General features: G+C 36.2%; 1 protein-coding gene across 5 annotated transcripts in view; it reads right to left on the bottom strand.

The window, feature by feature from the left end:
- LOC106871388 (D-lactate dehydrogenase, mitochondrial) overlaps positions 1-27,006 on the bottom strand; it is a 52,344-nt gene that overhangs the window by 19,407 nt on the left and 5,931 nt on the right. For 3 of the 5 annotated variants that reach the window (XR_016243149.1, XM_089357568.1, XM_089357571.1), the window contains exons 1-11: positions 24,273-24,329; positions 24,072-24,164; positions 16,969-17,096; positions 15,859-16,000; positions 11,457-11,598; positions 10,156-10,315; positions 7,459-7,564; positions 5,092-5,185; positions 3,685-3,813; positions 1,512-1,639; positions 178-268 (exon numbers count right to left, since the gene is read on the bottom strand). Coding sequence is in view for 4 of the 5 variants with exons in the window: in XM_089357568.1 (XP_089213694.1) it covers positions 178-268; positions 1,512-1,639; positions 3,685-3,813; positions 5,092-5,185; positions 7,459-7,564; positions 10,156-10,315; positions 11,457-11,598; positions 15,859-16,000; positions 16,969-17,096; positions 24,072-24,143 (1,192 nt within the window). In the remaining variant the exon portion in view is untranslated. Of the gene's footprint in view, positions 1-177; positions 269-1,511; positions 1,640-3,684; positions 3,814-5,091; positions 5,186-7,458; positions 7,565-10,155; positions 10,316-11,456; positions 11,599-15,858; positions 16,001-16,968; positions 17,097-24,071; positions 24,165-24,272; positions 24,330-27,006 lie in introns of those variants that run through there. The other 2 variants (XM_089357570.1, XM_089357569.1) reach the window with 1 other exon arrangement.

The raw sequence follows: 27,006 nt of genomic DNA, 5'->3' as shown, positions 1-27,006 counted from the left end.
TTACCACAGAGGCATGCCTGTGCCTATTATAATTTGTAATAAAAACTTAAATATTTCTTGTATTGTAAAAGTATAAACAATTTATTGTACATTAATTTTAATAAGAAAATCTCACACACACCCCCAAGGGCCATATGGACCCTAGTTGAAAACCACTGCTTTAGAGAATATGTTTACCTGTCGTTCCTGATTCTTCTATGTCTTTTTTAGTATCAACTATTATTTCTGGCAGGTGGGAAATTGGTACACACACATCTGTACTATATGGCTGAAAGAAAGAGAAAACAATGTATTATGGGAAATTACAACAGCATTACATTATTCTTTTACTTATTTCAGTCATTTAACTGCAGCCATGCTGGAGCACCGACATTCCAATATTATTATATTATCCTGTGTTACACGACAATGTATCCTAAAATTATAAAAAGTAAAATTGCTATTTTCATTCTTTTACTCTCTAGGGTTTGTTCAAGCTGACGCTCGTCAATCAGATCCCTAAGGGTGCTCAAATTTGTTTCACCCGTGTTCTCTCAAAACTGCTGAAGAACATCTGCCTATCCATCAACACCTCGGATTGGCAGAAATTGTTCCTGTTCGCTTTGGTCTCCCTCCATGTAATGAATGGGAATAGTGGATCCCTCACTCCTTCCCTGAAATGGCAGTTCAAATCTACCCCAACTACTGTTCATCTCAAGTCAGTCATCAGCTCAACCCTGAACAATGATCAACCACCTAACTTGAAGGTTGTTAATGCTAAATTCAGCAAATTTTACATTAAAGGGCTGTTTGCCTTCTTTCCTCGTCCTGTGTACCACAGACTCCCTCAACCAACTGAAGGAGAAACTTCCTTTGGCCTCTCCAGATGATCACCTACACTGGCCTGACCCACCAAGTTTTCAACAACCCATCTTTAACCCCTGACAATGTCAGAAAGGTAATTGACTCTTTTCCAGCAGATTCTGGTGCTGAGATCAATGGATTATGACCTCAGCATCTCAAGCATGTTATCTCCATTAGCTGATGAAGCTGGGCTCAAACTCTTGGAGAACCTAACACAGTTTATAAACTTGTTCTTGTCTGAGTGTCCTTGCCTACATTCATCCCTTGTTCTTTGGGGCCAAACTATTTCGTCTCATCAAGCCCAACAGTGACCTCTACCCCATATCAGTTGGTTATACTCTGTGACAGCTTACAGCAAAAGTGTGCCTGTCCTCAGTTTCTAACTGCCTGACCGAGGAATTTTCCCCTATTTGGCTCGGAGTGGGTACTAAGCTAGGTTGCGAGCTGCTGCTCATGCCACCAGGGCTTTCACCAACTATTTATACATATGCATGCAACTGCTGAAAATTTACTATAGGAACAAGGCCTGGAATTTGGAGTCAATTATATTGACTTCAGTGTTTAACTAGGTACTTATTTCATCAACCCCAAAAGAATGAAAGGACCTTGGCAGAATTTGAACTCAGAACGGGAAGACAGACAAAAAGACACTAAGCATGATAACCTACCTTTGAGCCAGGCCGGAGAGCTAGGCATGCATACAACATGTCGTGCCGAGCTCTCCATAACTTGTTTCTTTCATCAGCATCTGTAGCCCACTTAAAGTCGGAACCTTCATTAGATTTGGCTATTTCACCTTTTGAAAGTTTATAGAGAAAAAAAATTTATAACAAAGCAAAGACATGATAAGCAAAAATAAGCTAAACAACAGATATATTGTTTGGACATTACATTAAATTAGTGAAAGTTAATTCAGACTTAACAGATAGAAAACTAAATTATAATAAAGATAATTAAACTCCACCTAAAATGTAAGCAAAAAGATATTTTCAAAAGTCATGGGTATTGTGTTGATTTTTGATTTTATATAAAAATGTTCGTAAGTTGTAGAGGTATTGAATTGAAAAAGATAACCAAAGTTGTTGGAAAGAGTGTGGATAATTCTGTGGGCTTCAACCAAGTTAGCTGCTAGACATTGAAATTTTAAACATGTTGATGCCCAGAGAAGCAAAATGTTCAAGATATGGTGAGTGACAGAGGGGTATTTGTTTGGTTGCACATTCCTAGACAGCTTTCAGTAGATTGATATTCTGGACAAGATGGGGGTTCTAGATGAGAAAAACAAAATGTAAGTGTGGATGTACCATAGCTATATATAGCTTTAAATAGATAACAGGTGAGTAGCTGACAAAGGTCTTACTGAGAATTGCTAAGACACTATTGGCCTTTTTGATTATTAGGAATGTGGTTCATTCAACACAAATCATTGTAGACAATAATGCCTTGGTCACATTCACTAGCAGACTTCTATTCATCTATTCTTCCCTCTTCTCTAACTCCAGATTTAGTTTATAAGATTGTGAAATGCCAGAGTCATTAGACTGTTAGAGAGAATGCTATACAGTATTCTTTCCTGTTTTCTGTGATTGAGTTCAAATCTCAATGAGATCAACTTTACCTTTCATGGACAATAAAATAAAGTACCAGTTCTGTACTATGATCAATCCCTTTCTCTCCTTTCTCTCTGTAAGAAGCAGATCCTGGGCAGACAAAGAAGATGGTCACTGCCAGATTTAAAATTCCCAAGAGATGCTATATGCCATGAAGGTGTCCCTATAACTTTAGCAGGAATCAAGGGGTGGGGTAAGGAAGGAAAGAATTGTCTTACACATGCAATATTTTCAAAAGTTTCTCAAGTTTCTCATTACAGTCTGAAGTTTCAAGAAATGAAGCTATCATATGTGTAATCTTAAATTTAAACAACTTTAACCCTTTAGCATTCATATTATTCTGTCAAATGTAATGTTTATTTATTCACATTGTTTTGAATTAATCATGTATTATCTTGTACCTTTGAAATTTTTATGATGTGATTGCTTATTTTTAGAATGATATTGTAGGATAGGTGGAAGAGGCCAGATCTAGTTAGTCTGAACATAAAATAGGTAGAATATATGGGTTGGATATGGCAGGTTTAAATGCTAAGGCGTTAATAAATGTTATAGCAGAATTGAGGGAAGTGGGTTTTATGCCAGGTGTTCTTGAGTATAGACAATAATAAATACTGCACTTCCACTCAATTGAATGTGTGTGTGGGGAGGGGGGGGGTCTTGTTTTGTGAGTTCGTTAGCAGCCACACTAGTGCTGGTACCGTGTAAAAAGTACCAAATATATTCTGCAAAGTGGTTGGAATTAGGAAGGACATTCTGCCATAGAAACTGTACCAAAGCATATATTGGAACTCAACACAGTCCTCTGTCAAACTGTCCAACCCATGCCAGCAAGCAAGATGAACATTAAATAATGATGATGAAAGAAGATTTATAGATTTAGTCTGTGTCGACACAAGTTATCTTGACTACAGGAGATAGCATGCTCCTGGTATATACAAGGGGGTGCTGTAAAGTTCCTGGCTTTAAGGGTATCGCAAAAGGCCTGGTTAGAGACCCAACCTTCCAAGTTCCTTTACAGGGCTTAGAAAAACTGAAGGACTGCTGCAATAAGTGTGTGAATCTGAGAGGGGAATATGTTGAATAAAATCATAATTAACTAATCCTCTGTATTTTCGCTTACTTGAAGCCAGAAACTTTACAGCACCTCCTCATATATACATTAAAAAATCTATTAATGTGTACATATGCTAACAAAAGAGGTATTTTAATAAATTTCTTAAATACATACAGACTGTTTCCACTTGACTATTCAGTGATTCTGCAGCACCGTGGAACTCCAGGAAAAGCGTTGGTGCCACATTTAGTGAGAGTTTGCTATATTTGTTGCAGGCATCAATCATAACTTCATCCATGAATTCTAAGTAGAAAAAAATGTAGATTGAAGCAATAAACAAGTTTCCTAAATATTCAATTTAAGTTCATGATCAATCTCAAATTATTTTCAATATTTTTGTTTCTTTGCTTGTTCATTTCTCCACTTTAGATTTGTTGTTATTGTATGTGACAAAATAGCTCTGCAGCAAATACTTAATACCCATTTTCACTTAAGTCAAAGAGAGTGCCTCTATGCAGTTGCTTGACCAGCTAGAAATAGCGGCCAAATCTTCCTCAAATTACCTACTATGTCTTAAGAAGCACACACTAGATATTACACTCTAAGATAAACTGTCACAAGAATTTTTTCTCTATAGACATTTTTATACTGGCTAAAACAAATCAGTCTCACCTTTCCTTCTTAACTCCACTCCCACAGAATTGCATTCCCACCTGCCCCCTCCCCTTTGCCTGATGGAGGGTATTCTCTTGGTTGCACGTCGCTGAACGATTTCCAGACGATTAATATCATGGGCAAGATAGGGGTTCCAGACCGGTGATGCAAATTCCAGGTGAAGCCACACCATAACTATATAAAGCCTCAGATAGATAGCCAGAGAGCAGCTCACAAAGGACTTGGTAAGTAATACCAAGACACCCTCAGCCTTCTTGGTAATTTTAGTAATGTGTTTTGTCCAATGCAAATCGCTGTCGACAATAATGCCCAGGTCATGTTCGGAAGAAGACTTTTTGAGATTAGTGTTGTGGAGGGAGTAAGTAGACACTGGGTTTTTCCTCCCAAAATGCATGGTGGTACATTTGTCCACAGCCAGCCTGAGTACAGATTTCCAATGGAGAAATCACAGATCCACACCATTTCAATGGTAACTGTGACAAGGATGTGTGTGTAACAATCCATTAAAATCTATGAATTATTCACATCTCATGCTAACACCATATAAGTCAACACAGTCATTTGATTTGCTAGTAATAACAGCCAAATCTTCCTCAAATCACAGTCTGTTGTTTCAAAAAATGAACATAATGGTTAATGTGATCCTAAATATACTGTATCTGGCAAAATGTAAAAAAGTTGGGATGATTATGTTTGTGCTATTCAGGCAGAATTAATGCCACAAGACATTTTTGTTTGACTGCATTATCATGTGGCAAAAAGTAAAGAGATGAGTAAGTGATAAATCCAATGTTCTTAGAACACAACTTAGAACCAGGAAACAACAAACAAGGATAATATCAATACAAACAGAATTATAGAGAATACAATATTACGAAAGTAAACCTATTAATTTTGTATACGTACCTATTCTTGCTATGGGAATACCACACTGCAAAGTCATCACCGTCGTGTCTACTGCCGCTTGCACAGAGGGAAAATGGCAAACAGCTGAAATAGTCTGCAATGGCAAACAAGAATATATAGATACTGCATCAAGTTTTAGAACACTATTACAGTATAGCAGTAATATTTATAAATATATAATGGTTATGTTGCTATCACTTTTAAGCAATAATATACTTAAATATACATAAAAGGGTGCAGGTATAGCTGTGTGGTTAAAAAAGTTTACTTCCTAACCACATGGTTTTGAGTTCAGTCCCACAGTGGGACCGTATCTTCTGTTACTGCCTTGCAGTCGACCAAAGTTTTGCGAGTAGATTTGGTATACTCACCAGCTAAGTGAATATCACAAAATGACAGTGATATACATAAAAATATAATGGACCGGTTTGCTATTGCAGTATATCAATACAGACTGTCCTCATTTAACGACCTACCTATTTAACGACCACTCGGAGTTACGACGAACTTTACGAGCCGTCATAACATATTTTACAAAATATAAAAACTTAAAAACTTTGACTGTCGTATTGTGCGCTGTACAAGAACTGCCGTCGTGATGGCAGCGGACGGCAGCGCATCCCGAGCACCCAGACTCACCCTCCGACACGCTCGCTCTCTCACTCTCCCGCCTGTGGTCAGCCAGGCAACACAGTGACGCTCTCTGTACCTATATTACTATTTCGTCTCTTTTTTCCATTATCTCTTGGACTTTTTCAATGTTATCGAGAAATTTATGACGAAAAAAAGAAGATAACAAAGCAAACAACACTGACGGGATTTTTCATGTATTTTGATGTCAAGAATGAGTTGCTTTTGTAATCTTTATCCAAAGTAAAACAAAGTTATTATGTTTGAGTTTCCTTTAAACCTTTTCTATATAATCCTGAGAAAAGTTTATTAGGCATCTTATGTACTGGGCCTGGAATCACAAACATACTTACGATGTCTGAGCTACAATAATACAGTATCCATATCCTAACTTTTAAGGTTTTCCTTGTGATAATCTTACAGTTACTTATTCATTTTTCAACAATTTATGTTAGTGATTCTTGACCCTGTACTGCATATACTTTATACAGTACGGTATTCTGTTTTTATATGTACGTACAGTACACTATACCTATAAAAAAAAATACGTACCCTATGAATATTCGTTTAACGACGAATTTGCTTAACGACGGGGCTGTTGGAACGTAACTCGGTCGTTAAATGAGGACAGTGTAATCTATTTATACCAATACCTACCAATGGTTTGTGGCATGCTAAGGGAGATAACTCAGTGATCGCAAAAAAAAAACGGTAGTTATGATAGTGGTAGAGGCAGCATTAGTGACGTTGATAATTGATAAGTGAATGGTGGGAGAGAGAGAATGAAAGAGAGAGAAAGAGAGAGAGCGACAGACAAACAGAAATAATAAAATATACAAGTACAGTGAGAGTAAACATTAAAGAAAATAGGATATGAGTGAGGGAGACAAAAAAAGAGGCAGATATACACGAGAAAAAACAAAGAAAACAAGAGAAAAAAGAAAATAAAAATGACATATGATAATGGTAAATGGCGGTGATGGCAGGGGCTTGTTTAATAATAAAATGTCAGAGAGAGAGAGAGAGAGTGTGTGTGTGTGTGTTAAGATTGGAGTTATAATAGGGGAGGAAATGAAAGAGAGACATAAAAGAGAAAAAGAGAGAGAGAATTCTAAAAAGTGAGAGGCTGGGTAACTGTGTAATTAAAGTAAATATGCACGAGAAGAGGAACAAAATGTAGAAAGCTGTGAGGATGAAAGTGATACAGAAATGGGAAGGAGGAAAAATATATGTAGCCTGTGTGCTTGCATTCAAAGTAGCTTTTGTAATAGTTCCCAGAATTCCTTCACTTCCAATGAACAAATTTGTTAAGTTATAACCAGCAGATGTTTTTCTGGAAAAAATAAGGAATAATTTGTCAATTCTTGAGAATGACAAATAGCAGCGTTGAAAAACATGAATTATGTAGCATGTGTGCTTGAATGAGTGCAATCAATGTGTATGTATGATTGCTTATTCCTATTATCTTGATGCTGTGTGCAAGATGTGTAACCAGTGACACCCAGGACATTGCATAAACTAAAAAACAGCTTCTTTGCCGATGTTAACTGTAAAAACAGGTATGGCCTCTGAGCTGTTTGTTGTGCAAACCATGGAGAGTAGTACCTTACTTGGAAACAAGTAGGGATTGATGACAGGAAGCACATTCAGCTTTATAAAAATTTGCTTCAATAAGCCTCATCTGCAAAAAGTGAACATTAAAATAGTAACAATGATGATGATCTGATACTAACTTACCTTTTCAGGTTGTCCATACAATTTCAAAGTAGCTTTTGTAATAATTCCCAGAGTTCCTTCACTTCCAACAAACAAATTTGTTAGGTTATAACCAGCAGATGTCTTTCTGGGAAAAATAAGGAATAACTTTTGACAAATAGCAGGGTTGCAAACAAAATATATACAAAGCCAAGAAAATATGTACAGTTTCTGGCAACAATGGAAGGAGTTCATCCAAGTAAAATGTAAAGAAATATGTGGTTATTAACCAGTGTATATGAATGTGTGTATGCACATGTATGGTTGTGTGTGAGTGTGTATGTAAGTAATCACTAATATGGCTTCAAATTTTGGCATAAGGCCAGCAATTTCGGGGGAGGGGATAAGTTGATTACATCAATCCCAGTGTTCAACTGGTACTTATTTTATCGACCCAGAAAAGATGAAAGGCATAGTTGACCTCAACAGAATTTGAACTCAGAATGTAAACACTGATGATATGCTGCTAAGCATTTCGCCCTGGGTGCTAATGATTCAGCCAGCTCACAGCCCTTGCAATCACTGATACGAAGACTTAATTTTTTGTTTCAATTCCAAGTCCACACAAATTGGCAACGAAAGTCTTTTCCCTCTCAAAGTGAAGGACAGTTTGTATGACTCTTGTGTTAGAACTATGATGCTGCATGGTAGTGAGATACAGATCCTTGAATGTAGAAGACCAGAGAAAACTAGAAAGAAATGAAGTGAGCACACACTGTTAGATGCACGATGTAAGTGTGCATGAACATCATCATCATCATCATCATCATCGTTTAATGTCCGTTTTCCATGCTGGCATGGGTTGGACGGTTCGACTGGGGTCTGGGAAGCCAGGAGGCTGCACCAGGCCCCAATCTGATCTGGCAGTGTTTTTACAGCTGGATGCCTTTCCTAACGCCAACCACTATGAGAGTGTAGTGGGTACTTTTTACCTGCCACTGGTACAGGGGCCAGAGGTGCTGGTATCGACCACGATCGGATGTTGTTTTTTACATGCAACGGGCACAGAAGCCAGTCAAGGCGGTGCTGGCATCGGCCACGTTCAGATGGTGCTTTTTACGTGCTACTGGCACACGGCTCACAACTACAATTTCCATTTGATTTGATTTTGATATTGCTGATGTTGATGTACTTGACTCAATAGGTCTCCTCAAGCATGGCATGTTGCCCTACGATCCAAGGTACTTTTGAGTGGGCTGGGGCTGGTTATGCGACACTGGTGTAGGTTACAGTTGTGGACTCACTTTATTTATATGTATATATATATTTGAACAATATATTATAAATGCACTGAGAAGAAGAACCAACAGCAGGTGACTGAATTAACTTAAATTCATGACTGGTAGCTCTATTGATTATAGTGACAGCAGAATTGCGAACTGAAATAATGACAGTTCTATATTTAAGAGATGAGGAATTATTTACATTATTTACATTTGACGGATATTCGTCCTCATCTTGTTTGTTGTTAACACAACGTTTCGGCTGATATACCCTCCAGCCTTCGTCAGGTGTCTTGGGGAAATTTCGAACCTGGGTTCTCATTCCTATCGATGTTACTATTATTATTATTATTATTATTATATTATTATTATTATTACTATTATTATTACGATTCACGGCAGCGACCTGATTAATAATAGTAATAATTATAATAATAATAATAATAATAATAATAATATAATAATAATAATAATAAAAATAATAATAATAGTAACATCGATAGGAAAGAGAACCCAGGTTCGAAATTTCCCCAAGACACCTGACGAAGGCTGGAGGGTATATCAGCCGAAACGTTGTGTTAACAACAAACAAGATGAAGACGAATATCCGTCAAATGTAAATAATGTAAATAATGTGAAATAATGACAATAATAATCCTTTCCACTATAGGCACAAGACGTGAAATTTGGGGGAGGGAACTAGTCGATTCCATGACTCCAGTGTTTCACTGGTATTTAATTCATCAACTCTGAAAGAATGAAAGACAAAGTTGACCTCAGCAGAATTTCAACCCAGAACGTAAAAACAGATGCATTTTATCTCAGCATGCTAACAATTCTGCTGCTTCACTACCTTAATAATAATAATCTTTTCTACTATAGGCACAAGGCCTGAAAATTTTTAAGAGGTGGGGGTTAGTCAATTGTGTCAACCCCAGTATCTAACTGGTACTTAATTTATTGAACCTGAAAGGGTGAAATGCAAAGTCATCCTCGGTGGAATTTGAACTCAGAATGTATAAAGACAAACAAAATGCTGCTAAGCATTTGCCCAGCATGATAACATTTCGGCCAGCTTGCCACCTTAATAATAAATAACAACAACAACAACAATAATAATAATAATAATAATAATAATAATAATAATAATAATAATAATAATCCTTTCTACAATAGACACAAGGCCTGAAACTTTTTAGGAGTTGGGGGAGCTAGCCAATTGCATCAACCCCAGTGCACCACTGGTACTTATTTCATCAACCCCCAAAAGGATAAAAGGCAAAGTTGACTTTGGCAGAAATTGAACTCAGAACATAAAGATGGATGAAATACCACTAAGCATTTTGTCCAGTGTGCTAATGATTCTGTCATCTCAGAATAACAATAAATAATAATAATAATTATCTACAAACAGTGAACTAGATTCACATAACTGTAAATGACAAACATTTCATACTTCATATGTCTGTTTTTCCCAGCTGTATTGATGATTCGGCCATCAGCTAAGACCACTTCCAAGTTCAGGACATTCTCTCTCATGGTACCATAACGGACAGCATTTGTACCAGAAGCACTTGTAGCACACATTCCACACAAGGATGCATCAGCACCAGGATCTGAAAACAAAATGTATGATGTAAAAGTATTTATTAGTGAATTCAATAACAAAAATAATCATGAGGGATAACTGAATAGTTCCTAGTTTCAAGGGTATGGCGGAAGGCCTGGTTGGAGGCCCAACCTTCCGAGTTCTTTTACAGCGCTTAGGAAAACTGAAGGAATGCTGCAATAAGTATTCACACACTTATTCTGGGAGGGAATATGTTGAATAAAATCATAATTAACTAATCCTCTTGTATTTTCTTTTACTCAAAGCCAAGAACTTTACAACATCCACTATATTCAAAATAAAATAAATTTCAATAGCCATTTTAAGAATAGATTTATATTCCAGCTAATGTAAGATACCAATCAGTTGACTAGTTTGATTAGACAAAATCAATCTATAAAATTCATAACTGTAAAATAACTATACAAAAGGAAAATTTGTTAGTTTCAAATGATGAGCTTAAATTCTAATATGAACTCTTGAAGGTTAGTCTGATGTCCATAAGTAGTTGTAATGTTCAAGGCATGCCATCATATTGTGAAAATCTCTTCCCAGATTTCTGAGAGCTATCGAGTTATTAATCAAAATATTTGCACTATTTTGTGGAGATGTTTATGTGTTGTTTAGTGCGGTGATTCTGATATGTTGGGCTGAGCCCTTCTGCAAAGGCATTTTGATGCCCTGTAAACTACTTGCTCTAATAACTCATGCCAATACCCAAATATACATAGTGAAATAGTCGTTTAATAAACAATCATTAAAAAGTACCACAACCATTCTCCAGTTTAGTTTTAAAATTTTTTTTCTACATAAAACTGAGAACCATTCTTTTCATTTTAACTTCATTATTATTACTATTCAAAATGCTTAGTGGTATTTCGTTCATGTTTACGTGATGAGTTTAAATTCAATCAAGGTTGATTTTGCCTTTTCAGGGTCAATAAAATAAGTTCCAGTTGAGCACTGGTATCAATGTAATCGATTGGTCCCCTCCCACAAAATTTCAGGCCTTGTGCCTTAAGTAGAAAGGATTATTATTATTATTATTATTATTATTATTGAAATATGATGATAATTAATGAAATGTAGCAATTTTTTCTCATTAAACTAGCAACATGAATTGAAATACTCAGTGAAATTTTACAAACCAATAGGGAACCAAAGCCCAGTATCTCTTAGGTGAGAGTTTAATGTTCTACGAGTAACTCCACACTCAACTGTTACATCAAAGTCCTCTTGGTGTAGATCAAAGATTTCTGTCATTTTACTCAAGTCTACACACACACCACCCTGAAATGAGCAAGAAAACAGAAAAGCACAAATCAGCTGAGCATTATAATAAATGATTCAAAGAGACAAAGAGGACTTCTTATAAAGTTGAGTGGCCAAACAGAAGTAGCTCCTTTGCCGAACACTGAGACTAGCTGATATACATGCACATTATCTTATATAAGGATACATATTGTAAGACAGTAATATAACAGACAGAAGACAATTTCATGCATTTTGTATTTCATTACATCAGAAAGAAGATTAGTACAAGAAGAAGTAGGAGATATGAATTACTTAGAGAGGGTTTAATAGGTAGAGAGAGGAAGAGTTAGCTGTGTTTCAATTACATCATCATCAAAGGCGGTGAGCTAGCAGAATCATTAGTGCACTAGGCAGAATGCTTAGTGGCATTTCACCCATCTTTACTTTCTGAGTTCAAATTCCACTAGAGTCAACTCTGTCTTTCATCCTTTCAGGGTCGATAAAATAAGTACCAGTTGAGCACTGGGGTCAATGTAATCAACTTAACCCCTACCCTGCAACTTGCTGGCCTTGTGCCAAGATTTAAAACCAATTGCATCATCATCATTTAACATCCATTTCCCATGCTGTTATGGGTGGGAAGGTTCAACAGGATATATGCAAGGAGTGTGCATTAACCTGCAACGTATACTTAGGCATGATTTCTATGGCTTGATGTTCTTCCTAATGCCAGCCACTTCACAGAGTGTTCTGAGAGCTTTTCCATGGCACCTGGCACTAGTGAGGTCACGTGTCATGTACCATTTACATCATCCCTATCACGATTCAGTATATACAACAAATAAATTATGTGTCACTGTCATATTTGTTTACCTAATTATGTCAACTACCTGCTTTACTGTCTTAGAAATTATTGAAGTCAGACAGTTAAAATTTTAATCGTTGCTTACAAAGTAAAATAAAAATTACACTTTTTTTTTCAGGCAAATTTATTTTGACAATTGTTTTATTTATTAAATACACAATCTTGTTCTGTATTCAACATGTTAGCATAGATAGTGAGTTATGGGTTACACACAAAAAATATAAAAAAATCCCACAGAGTGTTTTAAAGAATATGTTCAAACAAAGATACACATAAGTACATACCATCACAATTTCTGAATTTCTAGTAGATATGTGTTAATATATAATAGTAGTGCAAAATACATTCAATTACTAACTACATATGTTGAGAAAAATTTACTTTTGTTTTTTACTTGTTAAATATTTTGGCTGATATCAGGTCAAACATTTCTGCTGGCTAAGTAATGAAAAGGGAAATGGGTACACACCAAACAAAACTCTACCTAAGTTAATGCTTCAGACTCTACTCATACAACTATGACAAAATCAGGAATCGAAATTTATAAACAGGTTTGGTAAAATCAATAATGATTCAAGACATAATAATTTTAACACTAATGGACTTACATTGGTGAAATTGTTTCCCCATAATTTGCATATTTTCTTACAATCAACAATAACAGTTTACTGTTGTTCACGTTGTTTAGCTCCAGTTACATTCTGATAAAGCTAACCTATAAAAAAAAGCTTTATAGCTGTTACCATACTGTCATTTTTTTTTTTTTTCAAACACAATAGTACAATATCTAATCTGCACTTGTCTTTCTTTTTTTTGTAAGAAATGATTGGTGGAGGCATGCTGTATAGTTATGAAATTTGCTTCCCAACCACATGGTTCCAGGTTCAATCCTACTGCATAGTGCCTTGGACAAGAGTTTTCTGCTATAGCTCTGGGTTGACTAAAGGCTTGTGAATAGATTTGATAGACAAAAATTAAAAGAAACCCATTGTGTGTGTGTATGCGCGCACGCGTGTGTTTGTGTGCATGTGTGTGTGTGTGTGTGTATGAGTAAGTGATTGAGTGTGTATATTTGTAACTCCTTATCTTGACATTGCATGATTGTTGTAAATGAATGTCATTTATTTCTAGTATTCTGTGAAAACATGTTTGACCATGGTGAAAATATTACCTAGCTTGGAAACAGGTAAGAGCATCTGGCCACAGAAAATCTGCTTCAGTAAACTCTGTCCAATCCAAATGAACATGGAAAAGTGGACATTAAAATGACAATGATGGTGGCAGTGGTGAGATTTAAGGGAGATTTGGCTGGTATTTTCAGAAGTTTGAAGCTACTTTGTTGATTCAGAATATTAAAAAAATATGGAACACTGGCCCTCGCAATTTGGATTTATCCCTAACTCCAGCTGCTGTGATCAACTTGTCATGTTTCTTGAAGATATCACCCAGGTCACTGATGGCAGCTCAAGGTGGATGTTGTTTACCTTAACTTTGCTAAAGCTTTTAATTCTGTACCACACAAAAGACTTATGGCAAAACTCTCTGCAATGAGTGTGAAAGATAATCTTTTTAACTGGTTGGAGTCCTTCATTCTCAGCCAAAAAGAGGCAGTCACGGTTCTAGGACAGTATTCTTCACCCTATGAGGTGATGCTGTGATGTGTTATGCCCCACTAATAACTGATATAACAGTGGCATCATGAACTACTATGAATGTAAGAACAAAGTAGTAACCATTGACTGACCAAGGCACAAAAGTAACAAAGTTTATTAGGGAAAGAACCTGTAGTGATGCCTTAATAGCAGACATTCCAGAAAGCTTATCCACGCATGCGCAGGGACTAGTTCCGGAAGGAATACAGGAAGAGTCTCGTGCACATGCGTGGTCATTCGACACCCAAGCTTCGCGCCCTTTTTTCATTCTCTTTCTCGCCGGCCGGCGAAGAGCTCAGACGTACAAGCAGTCTCTCTCCAACATTCCAACTCTGGAGACAGCTCTTTCCAACATTCCAACTCTGGAGCTAGACAAATAACCATCAACATCATTGACGGCATCTCAGCAACAAAAGGGCGAAGTGCTGCCTATTTCCTCTGTAAATAAATATTGTTGTGTTGATAGTTCAGAATCTGCGTTCCGTTGTTTCTTCAAGAAGTTTAATGTACGGAAGCGGGTGTACACCTAATGGTGTATAACCACTTTCCTACAAACCAATTTGGATGGGATGCAGTTTGGGCTTGTACCAGTACATGGAACCATTACAAATGAAGCAACTATAAGTGAAGTTTTTAGCCATGAACAAACATCATCATCATTTAACATCTGCTTTCCATGCTGGCATAGGTTAGACAGTTTGACTGGAACTGGTAAGCCAAAGAGCTGCATCAAGTTACAGTCTGATTTGGCATGGTTTCTATGATTGGATGCCCTTCCAAGAGTGTAATGGGTGCTTTCTACATGTCACTGGCATGGGTGCTTTTACGTGCCACCAGCATGGGTGCCAGTTACATGACCCCAGCATCGGCACAACTACGATTTCATTTGGCTTAACAAGTCTTCTCAAGTACAGCATACTGCCAAAGGTCTCGATCACTTGTCATTGGCTGTGTGAGTCCCAACATTCAAAGATCATGCTTCACCACCTTGTCCCATGTCTTCCTGAGTCTACCTCTTCCACAAGTTCTCTTCAGTTAAAGATTGGCACTTCTTTATACAGCTGTCCTCATCCATATGCATCACATGGCCATACCAGTACAGTGGTCTCTCTTGCACACTACACTTATTTTTTGACTAAGAGAATTACTTCAACAGGACTCTAGGGTTATGAAAGCATAACAGGAACAGGTGACAAATTTCAGGGAGCTATTATATTTATAGTATGGAGGATTGGACAAAGGCGTTCAGGGAGTTATTACATATGCTGGCAACAAAGGGGTTCTTCTTTTGAATGAGAAGCAGAATGTATGATGCTTTTTATGGATAGAGTACAATATTGCATAGTAACAAAACATGGGTGATGATGTGGAGGATATGTAAAGGCTAGAAGCAAATGAATTGACCATGTTTGACTAAATGGGTAACGACAGTGTGCATGAACAAGGAAGACTTTGCTAGTTTGGACATGTGATATACATGAAATGACAGGTGAAGATGCACTAAATAATTCAGGTAGAAGCCTGTAGAAGACTAAACAAGATGTGGCGAGGACTAATCTGAAGATACTAAGACCCACAAAACACATGATGAACTGTGGCAAATGGAGAGAAAGTGTGCTGAAAATGATCTATTCAACCCATATCAGCATGGAAAAGCAGACACAAAAGTAATGATATTGAAATAGTTACCAAAATTAGAAATTTTTCAACAATCTAATTATGATGGTAATATAACAGAGAGAGACAATCAGATAGATGATAGAGAAAGATAATACACACCACTGTGGCAGTTACTCCACCTTCCAGGCCAGTTCCAGAACCAAAAGGTATGAGAGGTATTCGTTGGTCATTACAATATTTGGCAATAGCACTGACCTCTTTTGTACTATTAGCAAATGTAACTACATCCGGGGGAAAGCACCTGTTGTAAGATAAAGGTAAACATTTATACAATTCAGCTGCATTACCAAGCTATAATTATGTATCAACAAGACAAACAAATCCACAGAAAACTCCAACCACTGGTTAATCACAGTTCAAATTCATACTATTGACATAAAACATTAACTTAGTTAACCATCCCCCATCTCCAGTCTAAAGAGTTAAATAAAGCCTATGAGTGATAAATGGATCTATAAGTATATTCTTCTGTCATTTACTTTCAAAACAAAAAAGCTGTGTACTCTAAATCATAAAGAGTCTAAATTGTGTACCCCTAATTATGAAGAGTCTAAAAAGTGAAAAAGCAACCATGTTATGTTTATTTCTCATTCTGAATAAGAGGAGCGATGTCTAAGCTTTTCAAGTTCTCTAAAGTAGTGTTATGAAGTAAAGGAGTTCACTCAGTAAAAGGTTACATATAAACAGTAAATGAAAGAAAGAAATAATTAATAGTGGCAGAAGCGGTATTAATACCAAAAAGTAACTTAGATCTCCAACTTAATGTGGAGGTTGTGTTAGAACACAGAATACTGCGTTATTCGTCTTGAGAGAACCTCTCATAAGGACTCATAGTGCGTAAAAGCACTGTTATATCGTTGACGGATGAGAATCACCAGCTATGGCTGCTGGGACTGCCAGATCATGTGGTTTCACCCTCCTATGAGTTCCTCAGTGACAGATGTCCAACAGCAACATAACAGCCACATGTAACCTGACAATTCGGAAAACCATAGCAGATGATTCTCGTCTGCCAATGATATAACAGTGCTTCTATGCACCATGAATCCATATGAGAGACGTTCTCAAGGTAAATAATGCAGTATTCTGTGTTCTAATACAACCTCTACATTAAGTTGGACAACAAGATTACCTTTTGAAAAAAAAAACTTTTTCTAAAGAGCAATGATTCTTATAAATATATCAGAAGTAGAACTTTAGAAATCTTACTTATGGTAAGATTCATCGTGTCCATGTTGTTCTCGAACAGCAAGTGATACGCTCACATTTTCTTTGCCAACTATAGAGCGAAGATCTTCCACAACACTGTCTGGTAGCTGTTTTTGACTGTTAGGTACCTGAGAAAAATACAACCATTTTGAAAGATGTCATAGCACAATACAATAAAGTTTACTGTCTTTCAATATAAAACCAAAAATTTCAAACAGAAAGTTTGGGAATCATTAACTATTATATTGATGTATGCAGACATCTTGAGTAAGATCAAAACCACAGCTGACTAATCTTCAATTTCAAATACATCTGCATGTCTTGAAGGTGTTGCTTCTTTCAACACCAACACATGAAAGTTTTGACATCTAACAGCTAATTTGATAGAAGCCCACAAGATTATCCACCCAACAATTTTAGCTACCTTTTTGAATTCAGTACCTCTACCACTCATCATCATGCTTATAAAATTAAAAAAACACTGCAGCACCCGTCATTTCAGAAATACTTCTTCACACCCAGAATTATCTTCAAGTCAAGCAGCTTATCCCACACAAAAGGTCTCTGAATAAGGTTTGTTTCAGGATGATGAATGAAACACTCATGTTTCTAGAGGTGAATTATTTAAATGCCAAAAAAGTCCTCTTAACACATGGCTATGATGCTTACGCACTACTCCAGCTCAGACATGCACATATCATCAGCCACCAAGGGACATGCTCAACTGGTTAAGATCAAGCAACTAACAAGCAAATCTGTGGTATTGAGCAGAATATTTGCTTTAGCCCATCTTTTACACCAAGACAAAATGTGTACATAATAACACTTCCAATTGCATCAGAGCAGCTTTTTATTTTATAATAATAATAATAATAATTATTATTATTATTATTATTATTATTATTATTATAGGTAAATGTGATGTGAAATGAAGCTAAATTAGTGAATTCATAGTGTATTCTGATCTGCTTGCCACACTGCACCTAACAACAAATAGTCAACAGTCTGAACCAACAAGGAACCTCTATCCAGCTGTTCAACTAGCTAGAAAGAGAAGCCAAACATCCATAAAAATCATGCTGTCACAGCACATTGCTGCAGCTACGATTTGTCAGTATTTGCTTGGGTCTTCCTGGACAACTTTGTATGTTTATGTCCCTATAACTTAGTGGTTTGGCAAAATAGACTGATAGAATAAGTACCAGGCTTAAAAACAAAAATAAGTACTTGCGTCAATTCTTTTGACAAAAGAATTCTTCAAGGCAGTGCCCCAGCATGGATACAGTGTAATGAAAAAAAAACAAGTAAAAGATAAAATTGTTCAAAAATAAAAGATAATGTTGAATAAATTATGGTGAACTACATCTGGTTTATGGGAACTGGCTGTTAATAGCTCTTTAAATGTGACAACTTGTCAGTAAATTTTTGCAGGAAAAAATCAAACCTACTCAGGAAAATAATGATGCAATTCATAATACTAAGTCAAATCACAAGACCCATCCAAACGGTGGAGACAGAGTTGACCTTTGTAGTTTTGAAGTGAAAGTTAATCATTGTGGTTGCTGCATAAAATTATTTTCTGATTTAATATTAAATTCAGAAGATTTGCAAAATACAATTTGCAATCATAAAGTAAGTAAATCTACTTCAGTGTGCAAGTGTGTGTGTGTGTGTGTTATATCTGTATGTAGCTGCATATATGTATGTATATGTGTGTGTCTATATATCATAAATCAAGATATCCTTGGCCTGAAGAGTAGCCTGTGGTATGCACCTCACTTGGATATTTACCACTTCTGAGTTTCCGCTCGCTATGAAACATAGGTAACCCGGATCTTATCTACTCCATTCTGTAACTCTTGTATTCTTTTTTGCATACCCGGCAACCCTGGTCGCCAACCATGAAAGATAAAAAGAACTTTTTTTCAGCTTATCGTATTTCAATACGCAAAATATCCACAACCTTCTGTCTCAATAAACCACTATTGTCCCTGAAAGTTGTTTTTTTATATTTACTACAGATTGCTTGAGCTAACTTTCTTCCTACACCTCGATCCCTGAATCTTACATTTATGTATACATATATATATTCCCACTCACACATTCAACCATTTTGCCTCTGCCTTTATACTGTTACTCTTCCATCTTGCTATCAATACTTTAGCTAGTCATTGTAATGTTAATTCTATTTGTGATTGATGTGTAGAAGCTCTCTAACTCTAAAGGCGGCGAGCTGGCAGAAACGTTAGCACGCTGGGCGAAATGCTTAGTGGTATGTCGTCTGCCGTTACGTTCTGAGTTCAAATTCCGCCGAGGTCAACTTTGCCTTTCGTCCTTTCGGGGTTGGTAAATTAAGTACCAGTTATGCACTGGCGTCGATGTAATTGACTTAATCCCTTTGTCTGTCCTTGTTTGTCCCCTCTATGTTTAGCCCCTTGTGGGCAATAAAGAAAGAAGAAGCTCTCTAACTCTCTTTCCCCTTATCTCCACAAAACTTTAGCTTTTCACCTTAATTGTACCTTTTTGTAGTTGTTTGAGGAGTGTATCTACCTTCCTTTATAACTCGTCTCCTTCATCAGTTCTCTTCCTTAACTTCTAAACTAACTCTACTTCACTTGCTTGGCAATCTCTCTCAACTGATTTTCACCAACAATAACCATCACTAGCTTCCTCAGATTCCAGATTTTACTTTATTTTTAACATATCAATGAAGCAAATTCAAAGCTTTTCTTATATAAAACTTGTGTTTGAAGGTTAGTAATTATTGTTTGAAGCTAAGTAACTGGTAGTTAAAATTTTGGCAACTCACCACTATGTATAAACCCCCTGAGATGCTGGAGGATTACAAAGGGCTTTAGCTTTATATTATGGGTACAAATTCAAGCCATTAACGCTCTAGCATTCAGATTTCAGTTTTTTTAATTAATCATGCATTATCTTTAGTTGTGAGATTTTACTGATGTTATTGTTTATTTTTAGAACAAGGTAGGATAGATGTGAGGGACCAGGTGTGTCTGGTTTGAACATAAAACAGATAGAATATTTAGGCCAGATATGGCCAGTTTAAATGCTAAAAGTTTAAGAAGTAAATGTCTCAGCTAGAACATTAACAGCACTGATGACTGGTGTAAAAATAGCAAACACTATTGACATGTTATTACCAGCAATTCTCACTTGTACAAACAGACAATAAAGCACAGAATTCTTTAGACTGGGTAAAGAGCCAATTTTGCCAGGCAGAGTGACTATAATCAACTGAATTAATTCAACTGGAGGTCGGTATCAAAAGGATAACCCTTTTAACATCAACATACCAGAAACTGCTCTTGATTCCATGATACAGAATTCTTGCTTCAAAGTGGGCTAAATTAAAACCATCCATCAAAGTTTCATGTTAATTTATGTTCCAAACTGACAGCGAGCTGGCACAATCATTAGTACACCAGTTCAATTTCCACCAAGGTCAACTTGCCAAAATTTGAAATCAATTTATAGTCCAAACACCAGCTTAATAACAGCCAAAATTATTTAACTAAAATCATTATTTTCAAAATTAATTGAAAAACTAGTATATTTCAACACAAACATGGTGACAAAAAAGGTTGATCCTGATGGATTGAAAGCTGACAGTCAACCAGGTGAAGTTTGCATAAGGTGAGATACTTAAATACATATAGACAATAGTTTGGTATTATATTGGACTGGACAACTTCACTGACCTAAATGGTATTAAAGTTTGCCATTCAAAAATGCTATAAATGTAACACTTTTTATACTAAAAAACAAGAATGAGAAATAGAGTAAAAAAATTCATCATGATTGACTAAGGCTTATAAATAGTTGGCACTCAGTCACAATGAGAGTTCTAGTTGATTTGATCAACAGAACAGCCTACTCTTGAAATTAACATGGAAGTGGCTGAGCATTCCACAGATATGTGTACCCTTAATGTAGTTCTAAGGGAGATTCAACATGACAGAATATGACATAGCTACTCATTTTTGCCAACTGAGTGGACTGGAGCAATGTGAAATAAAGTGTCTTGCTCAAGGACACAACGTGCTGCTGTGGATCAAACTCATAACCTTACGACCGTGAACTGAATACCCTAACCACTAAGCCACACACCTTAACTATGAATAGTTGAATGTACATTAAATTCAAGGTAGGTAGCAATAATCATTAATGCAAGCAGGCCAGGTGAAAAGTATGCCAGTGCCTAAATAGTTGTTTGATAAGATAAAAAGAAAAGGTAATGAATGTCAATATATTGGTTCTCATGTGGAGAATAGTAAAAATAGCATTTAAACAGAAATGAAATTAGAGATGCAAGCAAGATTTCACACCATAGCCCTCAGGATCACTTTAAACTATCTTGAAACCATTGACATCTACAATGTCCGATTAATACTGTGAACTCATTGCCAAAATTGTATGCAATGTTGTTTCTGTTAATCATAGTAACCTCAGAGGGGTTTTTCAAAAAATTCCTTCCCCTTTCCCTTAGGAATATTTCTTCCAACACATAAGGCAACGAGCTGGCAGGATTGTAAGTATGCCAAGCAAAATGCTTAGCAGCATTTTGTACATCCTTGTGTTCTGAGTTCAAATTCTGCCGAGGTCAACTTTGACTTTCATCCTTTCGGGGTCAATAAAATAAGTACCAGTTGAGCACTGGGGTTGATATAATCAACTTACTCTCTCCCCCGAAATTGCTGGCCTTGTGCCATAATTTGAAACCAATATTTCTTCCATCACAGATACCACACATTCCCTATCATAGGTTCCTAAGAACCTCCCAGGTATAAAATATAACTCCACAAGTGAACATGTATATTTATTTATGGAACAGCATCTGTGAAACCTTTCGTTTCATCATTTTTAGAAGATCCCTTCGTTCGTTCTCTCTCTCTCTCTCTCTCTCTCTATCTATCTATCTATCAAGCGCGCGCGATAGAAGATCTTACAAAGGCTTATCCAAACAATGTTTTAAAATGTGCAAACTCTGGTATATGGTTCTTCGCATACAAGTTAATATTTCCAAAAGAATAGTTTCGTTCTCCCAAATTTTTGGTGGACCCTACATATTGCTTGTACAGGTGACCAGAAAGCCAAGCGAAGAAAATTGTCGACGATCTTTGGCACTGGTATCGTAAGATCGCCAAATTGTCTTTAGAAATGTAACCCTGTTTACGTCAGGCTACAGACACACAAACACACACAATGTTACTGGGTCGATCTAAATAAACTATGACACTACCATAGTATTGAGTACTTCATCAAGGGGTTGTTATAAACTACTTCAAACTTCGAACAACTAAGGGCCGGTAGAGCACTTTAGACGAGCAGAAACCATTCAGCCGACTCAAAATAGAAAGGCACCCGATAACCCACTGATTTAGAAAACAAAATATCGTTTTGCTCACCAGAAAACTCTACACTGAGCAACTCGCAGAAGAAACGAAGAGTGTGGTTAGATGTGTATATAGTGGAAAACTTACAAGATCCACTCAATTTCTGGCTGTGGAACCAGCAAAGAATGTGGTAACTCTAAAATAACAGGCATCTGGATCAACTTAAACATGTAAACTAATAAACTCTTTTATGGCAATGAGTAATATTTTTCCTCGTTCGTTCTATAACCGTGTGTTTAAAAGAACATGTGCGTATATTGAAACTAACAAAAGGAAAACAACTCAATACATAATAGTATAATATCTTTTACTCGGATGCAAAGTTACTTAAAAGAGATTCACGAATGGAAAATTTCGTGCAGACTAAACACACTGAATGAAGCTCTCGGGTCTTGTGTCACTAATATAGCTTGACAGCCGAATCACACACACACACACACACACACATATATATATATATATTTATAAACATAATTAAGGGATCAGCAAATATTTGCTTCACCATATACCGAAGTTCAGAAATAGCAGCTAAAAACGCTGAGAATTCCACAGATAGCATCTCTGCGATAATCCTTTACCCTTTTAATTTGTAATATATATATATATATAATAAATGAGTATATGCATATATACGTTCAAGTATGTGCATACCTACATCTACCTGCATATATAGGTGCATATCTGGGTACAGGACGTTGCGAACAAAACGTAGACAAAAAAATAATAATAATAACCAGAGTACAGAAAACACACAGGCCACATAGAGAACATTTTCCTTCATCAGCTGCCCCCATTCTAACACAGGCGTTTCGTATATATATATATATTTCATTTAAAATACAGAGATGCCTGTAATAGGACATCTAACCCGCTAGAAATAGCAGCAAGACTACATACCACAAAAAGTAGGGATAATTTCGAAAGGGAATGAAAAATAAAAACATTTACCGATCTATATTCTGTACCATGGTTTCAAGTCAATTTTAGTAAGATAAAAATTATATATCTCCCAAAAGCTCGGACTACAATCAGCAGAATGACCAGACAACATTCGAGATACGAGTCAAATAGTCCGACCTTTTGTGAGATATATAATTTTTATCTTACTAAAATTGACTTGAAACCATGGTACAGAATATAGATCGGTAAATGTTTTTATTTTTCATTCCCTTTCGAAATTATCCCTACTTTTTGTGGTATGTAGTCTTGCTGCTATTTCTAGCGGGTTAGATGTCCTATTACAGGCATCTCTGTATTTTAAATGAATAATACATAGTCTATTGACTGTTTTTTTACCCTCGCTAGACCACTGGTGGTAAAAAAAAAAAAAAAATTTTTTTTTTAATTTCTAAAATTTTCTTTGCTACCCTGTATTTTATTTATATATATATATATATATATATATATATATATATATATATATATATAATGTTAATTCTCTAAATGAAGTATTAACAGTAACTGCACGATAAAGTGAAGTGTATTGCCACTTAAGTGTGGCTGACCCCTAGGGGTGGATGTTACTGTTGCTTTAGCCCCAGGAGGACATCTATATATATATATATATATATATATATATATATATATATATATGAATTGAAGAGTGGGAGAGATAGCAATAAAATATCATAAAATAAAGGTAATTATAATCATAATAATGATAATTAAGGTAAAAACTGTAGTACTTACTGTTGTCAAACATCTGCTCATGCCACCAGAATGGGATAGCATTTTGCCTAACCTGAGAACTCTGAAGGCCATTTTTGAAAAGTTTTGAATTCACTAGAAAAACAAAGGAAGGAAACATCAAATTTTGAATAAACTAAATGCTAAAAAATTAGGAACAATAGCAAACTAGGCTCGTTTGCTGTGGTAAATATTGCTGTTTACCTTAGACGAGATAGCGAATTAAATGTGTGTTGGATCTGTTTTGAAATAAACAAAGTCAAGGACAAAAACTGCGCAGGGGAGATAATCAATGATAAACCAAAGTCTTAACGCCCACCGCTGGCCTTGCTGTATTTGCTTCTTAACATTTGGTTATCTTATCAGACAACTGCCTGTTTTAACCAACAATTTGGCATGCACGCACATAACACACACACACACTTATGCGTGTGTATCTATCTATCTATCTATATATATATATATATCATAAATATACAGGGATTAGCATTGAGTTGCTTCTCCAACATACTGAAAATTTAGAAATAGCAGTTAAAGAACTACTGATTCTAAACTACAAATTTTTCTCTAAATGGATGGCGATATTTATGGCACACATAGAACAAAAAACCGGAGGGGAAAGCATAAACAAAACAAGTCTTTAGTTAATGGGATACGATCGTTTCATGGTTACGAGAATGAAAATTTCCCTATTCCAAATCATCAGTCCGATATTCTGATAAATTTGAAAGTGTCTCTAAAAAATTCACGGTAATTTTTGGCCATGCGACACCAAAAATCAACGATAAGAAAGGCATTTACGAATTCATCGGCTAGTGAGTTCAGGCATCCCATCTCAAAGAAATCTATTTTGTTCTATGTGTGCCATAAATATCGCCATCCATTTAGAGAAAAATTTGTAGTTTAGAATCAGTAGTTCTTTAACTGCTATTTCTAAATTTTCAGTATGTTGGAGAAGCAACTCAATGCTAATCCCTGTATATTTATGATGATAAATGGTTTTACCGATAAAGGTTTTTTCATACTGAACTACTTGGCAAAATTGTTAATTATTAATTCTATTATTAATCGATGATTCCCTACCCTTATTCTTGTATATTTTATATTTGATACCTCTAAGTTAGGTGGTTAAACCGTAATCCCTTCTACACGGGACTTTTTTCATACGGGACTATTTGTGACGCACATGGAATAGATTTCTTTGAGATGGGATGCCTGAATTCACTAGCCGATGAATTCGTAAATGCCTTTCTTATCGTTGATTTTTGGTGTCGCATGGCCAAAAATTACCGTGAATTTTTTAGAGACACTTTCAAATTTATCAGAATATCGGACTGATGATTTGGAATAGGGAAATTTTCATTCTCGTAACCATGAAACGATCGTATCCCATTAACTAAAGACTTGTTTTGTTTATGCTTTCCCCTCCGGTTTTTTGTTCTATGTGTGCCATAAATATCGTCATCCATTTAGAGAAAAATTTGTAGTTTAGAATCAGTAGTTCTTTAACTGCTATTTCTAAATTTTCAGTATGTTGGAGAAGCAACTCAATGCTAATCCCTGTATATTTATGATGATAAATGGTTTTACCGATAAAGGTTTATTCATACTGAACTACTTGGCAAAATTGTTAATTATTAATTCTATTATTAATTGATGATTCCCTGCCCTTATTCTTGTATATATATATATATATATATATATATATATATATGGGAGAATATACAAATAATAACAACAGACGAGGACAGGTGGTGTAAATAACAAAAGTATATATTAGTATGACGCTCGGGAATACGGAAAGTCTTTGACGTTTCGAGCTACGCTCTTCAACAGAAAGAATACGGAGACAAGGAGAAAAACACGGAGAAAAAAAATTGAGGAGGGGGAGCAATTACTTCATGGAAAGTTCCACGCAAGAGGAGGAAAGGTTAAATTACTTCCTGGAACGTTCCGAGAAGGAAGAATTACTTCCTGGAAAGTTCTGAGGAGGGGCACCCATCATGCTCCTTCGGAATTTGGATGTGCCAATAATGTGTAACAGCAAGCGCATGATAATCAAAATTTATAGTCCAATGTTCTACAGGCAACCATCTTGAATGGAACGGCTGCTGGTCAAGATGTTCTTATAACTCCAATGTCCCTCCCTCCGATACGATCTACAAGTTTAAGCGGCTTCAATTCCCTATCAAATTCTCCTTTGCAATGGTAATAAATAAGGCACAGGGTCAATCATTGCAAATGGTTGGTTTAAATCTTACAGAGCAAGTGTTCTCCCATGGTCAACGTTACGTTGGATGCTCCTGTGTTGGCAGGCCACAAAGTCTATACATTTGTGCATCAGAAGGGAAAACGAGAAACGTTGCCTACAAAGAAGCGCTCCACTGAAAAGACGGCATTTCTTCACATCTTTCAAATTACCCCAGTCATCTGCCGCCTCAAAAGCATTGTACTTGCCGTGCCAGCCAACGTAAGTCAATGACACACAACTTCACTCATTCACTCTATCTCTCTTTCTCACCCTCTTTCTCTCTCACATACACACACACACACGTCCATTTCATATATCTTTCAATTTCTGCTCTCTGCAAATAAAATTTTTATGGATACAACTGCTTACAAAAATTGGGATTAATGTATAATTTCTTTCTATGTTCATAATTAGATAAATGTTTTAATGATTATACAGACGTCCAATAGAATAGCTCTCAGAAACAGACTACGTGCAAATTCTTTCTTCACAACTCCTGAAGCCATTTTCTGACGGGGGGGGGGGGATGAAATCTTCATACAGCTAGAGGCTCCAATCGAAACACTGTTATAAATTATGCCTAACCGAAAATTATCACAGCCACATCATCCAAACAGGCCGGGTGAAACCGGGTTTAGCTGCTAGTCTCACATATATACAGGCTGCACAAATGTATATATATAGATT

The sequence above is a fragment of the Octopus bimaculoides genome, chromosome 9 (genome assembly GCF_046866305.1).
Source record: "Octopus bimaculoides isolate indiv1 chromosome 9, ASM4686630v1, whole genome shotgun sequence".
In the NCBI taxonomy this organism is placed as follows: Eukaryota; Metazoa; Mollusca; class Cephalopoda; order Octopoda; family Octopodidae; genus Octopus; species Octopus bimaculoides.
Note: the sequence above shows the minus strand (reverse complement) of the source record. Positions and strands in the feature narration are given on the sequence as shown.